Below are 5,598 nucleotides of genomic sequence, written 5' to 3'. Positions count from 1 at the left end.
GCGTGAAATAAAGTACTCGAAAGAATTTCGAGTGTACGAAATAAGATTTATTGACAACACGCAAATAATAAAAATACACAATATCAATAAGAAAAAAGATATAAGAGACGCGTACGTGAGAGTTACAAAAAACTAACGTAGATCGTCGGCGCACGAGGTTATACCGGAAAGTCGGTCGATAACCAGTAAAAAAGGTACAGCTCGGAGCTTAGTGAACTTGACGATTCGGACGTCGAGAAAAGAGTGCGAAAAAGGGAAACGCGAATCGAGCGTAACGGTCGTAACGAACCGAGGAGCGCGGGCTGGCGGGGGGTAGCGCGAGATCCAGACGTCGTTACAATTGGACGTTCAATACAGACGGCGAATTGGGATTCGGCAAATTAGGTTTCGGCGACGTGGGAATACACGGTTAAAATACACATCCATAGATATAACACACAAGACACATAATACAATAATTATACGCTAAAGGTACGGTTTCCTATCTGCGACTGACCGCATACGACTGAACGCAACGACTAGTCGCAATGACTGATCTATATTTAAACTGCGAACGTGGTTTCCAATGTGCGATCGACGCGAGCGTGTTAAAAATAGTCGTTGCGGCTTGCGACTGTAGTGATCCAATAGCAGTATTATCCATCAGTCGCATGCGTATTTTCAATTGTTTATTTGTGTTTAATTTATTAGTTATTTAACGCAATATAAAATAATTATGTCAAAAAATATAACGTTAAAATTTTTGCCCAACGAGGACGAAATTTTAGTTGTTGAAGTAGAGAAAGAACGTGCTATTTATGATAGTTCTCTCGAAAAACACAAAGACTATGGATATTTAAATAAATGTTGGAACAATATTTCGGTTGTAGTTGGTAAATCATGTAAGTATATATAGATTAACAATTTTTAGAACGTCGCATTCTAATAAATAAGGTTAAAGCTCAGAATATATTCAGTGAATAAATATTTTAATTCATATTATATTATATACATATTATAGCTGAGGATTGCAAATATCGATGGCGGAATATACGTGATACCCACATGAGGCACAAAAAAAAACTTGGTACTGGATCTCCGGCCATATTGTCCAAAAAAAAATGGCCTTTAGCTGGTCATTTGTCATTTTTGGATAATGTTGAGTATGAAAGAGTGTAAGTAAATATATCAATTTCGTACTTTTATTCATATTTTAATTTTACTAGAGTTTTAATATTTTAGCACGGTATCAAATGTGTGCAATGATCAAGACTCGACAATAGTTGAAAGTAACCAAGATAATACCGGAGATCCATTGAATGAATCAACTGAAGAAACAGCTGAAGAGGTCATATAAGGAAAAGATCTAGAGGCAAGCATGCAAAATTAGAGTACGTTAAAAGAATGAACGACAGAACAGCAATAATAAATAGCATACAAGCTCAAAACGAAGCAATTTTGGGCAGAGAATCATCTACTGACGAGATAGATTTATTTTTTAAGAGCATTGCAATTTCAGTGAAGAAGCTACCTCCCAGAGGCAAAAGTGAAGCTAAACTTAGTATTCTATCTTTAGTTGCACAGCTCGAAGATAAATACCTACATAACACTGGAGCACAACCCACTCAACCGATGTTCCAAATACCCACTCAAATGATGTTTCAAACACCCTCTAGGTCTACAGATTACAACAATATTATGTCACTTTCGAGTACACCATCGCCAAGCCTCAATTCATCATCAGCTACTTCTCAAGGATTTGAGCCATTTATGTACAATAACCAACTATAACTATATCTAAATATATGTATGTATATTATTATAATTATTAATTAACAGGTTGTTTTTAATATTTTAATGAAATAAAAGTATACATAATATTAAATAATGTCATATAGTATAAGGAATATTGTTTTTAATTTTAATACATATAAAGTTTTTTCGTTTTATTATTTGATATTTAAATATAAAAGTTAAATAATATCTTAATATAAATAACTTATGGGTTATTCTGCCACGAAACAGCGCCTTCATTATTAAAAAAGTCCTTATATGCTTCTCTGACGTCAAATCCTTCAGCGTTTGCAAAACCACCTCCTCTTGCAATTGGTATTATATTGTTAATTGGTACTGGTTCTCTTGAGTCAAATTCTCTAAATGCTCGTCCGTTTTCTTCTAAATATGCATCTCTTAGCATGTTATGCAGACAGCAAGCTACTGTAATTAGGTCATCACATGTCGATGGTTCAATGTTTATAGGCTGATAAAAGACGCGAAAAACCTGACTCAATAAACCAAACGCATTTTCCGTCACTCGTCTGGCACGACTTAATCTATAATTAAATATAGACTTTGTCTTATCATCTTTTGAGGCTTGTCTTGTATATGGTTTCATTATATGAGTGTGAAGCCTAAAGGCTTCATCCCCACAATAACATGAGATAAAATTGTCGATGACCCTGGTAATTGTTTTGCTTCTGGAAAACCAAATGACCCATCTAATATTTTTTTACCCATGTTCGACTTTAAAAATATTCCACTGTCACCTTCTCTGCCAAACGAACCAATGTCTACAGCAATAAATTTGTAGTTGGCGTCAACCATAGCCAGCAGTACAATTGAAAAATAATCTTTATAATTGAAAAAAAGTGATCCAGTGTTATTTGGACTTCTTATTCTAACATGTTTTCCGTCAATTGCCAAAATACAGTTTGGAAAATTCCATTTTGTTCAAAATTCTAAAGCTTTGACATTAAAATCTACGGTTGATATATCAGGAAGAAATATAGGTGTTAAATGTTTTTTTAAAGCTGACAGTGTTTTTTTGACAATTAGACTGATATAGCTATGTGAAATCCTAAATGCAAACGACAGTGATCTAAACGATTCCCCTGTTGCAAGATACCTACGGATTTAATAAAATATATTAATTGTTTTAGGTAGGTAACTAATACTTTAAATATTGCTTGTTATTTTGAAATATAGGTATGTAATTCTAATCACTGTTTCTAATCACTGTTGTGAAGTATTGAGTGTACGAACTTGATACGATTACGATAAAACCAATTACTATTATTATTATTTAACTAAAATACTTCATAATTTAAATATTTTAATAAATGTAATTTAACTATTTTAATTAATTATGATAATTAATGGAATACAATATTTAAAAGTTACTTGTAAAAATTATGTGTTCTGCAGGTATTTAATAAATGTAAATGTAAAACATTGTTCATAAAAAGTTATTAGAGAAAATTCAACGTCTTAACAAAATTGGTCAAAATCAGGAAAATTGCAAATATTTTGAGTTTTAAGTTAATAAAATGTTCTATTTTTATAGCTAAGGATTGAACATAATGAATATCTAATATTAATGTAATTTTGTTTCTAGATCATAAGTAGTTCAAACTGTAACCGAAATATATAATAAATATAAAACACTGTTTTTTTAATAGATATTTTAAATTCGAATTTGGACATAATAAGATATTTTAATTTTCAAGTGCAATGTGATTGGTTAAAATTAATTAAAACTATATATTAGCTTACTTAATTATATTTACTTAAAGTAACTGCCAATTTTTCGTAAGGTTGAATCGGAACGTCTCGCTAGCACCGCCCATTCAAAAATTTGAAATTTTTTTTTTCGCGGAAAATTAGCATGCAATTAGCATGCATTTGCACGACTACTCCCAAAATTTGCATGACTAAGTTTACACCCCTATGACAAAAAATGTCGGGCGGTGCTGGAGAGACGTCTCTCCAGCACCGCCCATCGTGAAAAATTAATTACAATCAACAATTTTACATACCAACATTTAGCACGCGATTAGCATGAATTCGCACGACAGACTCCGAAATTCGCACGTGTCTGGTTCGCGAGTAAAACCGGTTCAACGTTTTCGCGCGTCTCGCCAGCACCGCCCAAAATGGAAATTTTTCGAAAACCGACAAACTTGATATACCAACATTTAGCACGCGATTAGCATGAATTTGCACGACAGACTCCGAAATTCGCACGTGTCTGGTTCGTGAGTAAAACCGGTTCAACGTTTTCGCGCGTCTCTCCAGCACCACGTAAGTTTAAAAATGTCGAAAGTCAGTGCACAAAACGTACGTTGCACCAGCCCGGCCTATTTTGAAATATTGAAAAATGTTTGCACCAATATTTAGCATGTAATTAGCATGAATTTGCATGACTAAAATTAGAATTTGCATGATATTGGTTTAACGGTTAAATCCAAAATTTGATGAGCCGGGCTGGAGCAACGTTGCGCTAGCCCGCCCAATAGAAAAAATATAGATATCGAATATACATATATATATATCAATATTTAGCTCGCCATTTGCATGAATTTGCACGACTATCGCCAGATTTCGCACGACAATTTTTTATGGTTAAAAAACCGTTTACGTGATTTGCCGTTGCGCCAGCCCGCCCATTATAAAAATTTCGCGAATTTTGAGATTTTGGCTATTCCAATATTTAGCACGCCATTCGCATGAATTTGCACGACAATTTTTTATGGTTAAAAAACCGTTTTCCTTTCCTGACGTTGCGCCAGCCTGGCCTACAATGGAAATTTTGCGATTTTTGGGATACGAATAGTGTTTTTTTGCAATAAAATGTACTGTAACGGCTGTAACACTGTAAAGAGTAATATCATTTTTTGATATCATCAGAAATTTTAAATTTGCATTAATATATTACTTTAAAATAAATATAATATTAAAATTGTTACAATTTTTTATGATTAAAAAACTGTTTTCATCACTTACCATTGCATCAGCCCGTTCTATTTTGGAAATTTTTATATTGGTCAAAAAACAGTTGTTGTTACCGGCTATTTTGCCAGCCAAACCCATAATCGAAAGATTTCGATTTTTGTCGTTAGATACATATAATATGCTAATTGTTTATTGGTTATAAGTATTACACTTTATTTGAGTTAATTTAAAATAAATAACGTATAAATAACATTTGAGTCAATTTATTAAAAGGTCGTATTTGATTAACATACTAAATGGTATAAAATAAAAATTCACATGGTACTTTTGTATTCATAACTATAAGAAAAGCATAAATATAATTTATTTAATTTGCTTTTTACATGATTAAATTTGACAATTGAATTGAAATTGATGAAGTGCAATTATCAATACATCTTGCATTTTCCGTATTCACACGTTCGTTCAAAAATGATTGTAGCTCTTTAATCATTTCGCCGTTATTTACTTGATATGATATAAAGTAAATATCACGTGTAGATTTTGATAATGTACCAGGATATTTCTTTTTTGAACAGGACCTTTGCTAGCAAAACAATCGTTTTTTATTTAGAACACAATCGAAATAATATATTGTTCCAGCCATCAACATAATCAAATATCGTATTATTAGTATACACAAATACAAAATATGTTACAAGCTTACAACGTAGAGATATTATTATGAACATTTTAAATTTAATCATGTAAAAAGCAAATTAAATAAATTATATTTTGTTTTTCTTATAGTTATGAATACAAAAGTACCATGTGAATTTTTATTTTATACCATTTAGTATGTTAATCAAATACGACCTTTTAATAAATTGACTCAAATGTTATTTATAC

General features: G+C 32.0%; 1 protein-coding gene across 1 annotated transcript; it reads left to right on the top strand.

Moving 5' to 3' along the window:
* The first annotated feature begins 715 nt into the window (after window positions 1–715).
* Window positions 716–1,336, top strand: LOC114124816 (uncharacterized). Its single transcript, XM_027988208.2, has 3 exons — window positions 716–881; window positions 1,001–1,154; window positions 1,222–1,336. The coding sequence occupies exons 1-3, from the start codon at window positions 716–718 to the stop codon at window positions 1,334–1,336; spliced, it is 435 nt and encodes a 144-aa protein (XP_027844009.2).
* Window positions 1,337–5,598: the final 4,262 nt, after the last annotated feature.

Source organism: Aphis gossypii, unplaced genomic scaffold, assembly GCF_020184175.1.
Source record: "Aphis gossypii isolate Hap1 unplaced genomic scaffold, ASM2018417v2 Contig00062, whole genome shotgun sequence".
NCBI classification, from domain to species: domain Eukaryota; kingdom Metazoa; phylum Arthropoda; class Insecta; order Hemiptera; family Aphididae; genus Aphis; species Aphis gossypii.
The sequence above is the reverse complement of the archived record's forward strand: the minus strand, read 5'-3'. Positions and strand labels throughout refer to the sequence as shown.

What these genes read in the sequence shown, in the direction of transcription:
- LOC114124816 (XM_027988208.2), top strand. Translation starts at nt 716, where the DNA reads ATGTCAAAAAATATAACGTTAAAATTTTTGCCCAACGAGGACGAAATT. An exon ending in GGTTGTAGTTGGTAAATCAT is followed by an intron (nt 882 to 1,000) that starts GTAAGTATATAT and finishes TACATATTATAG; the next exon opens with CTGAGGATTGCAAATATCGA. An exon ending in AATGTTGAGTATGAAAGAGT is followed by an intron (nt 1,155 to 1,221) that starts GTAAGTAAATAT and finishes TTAATATTTTAG; the next exon opens with CACGGTATCAAATGTGTGCA.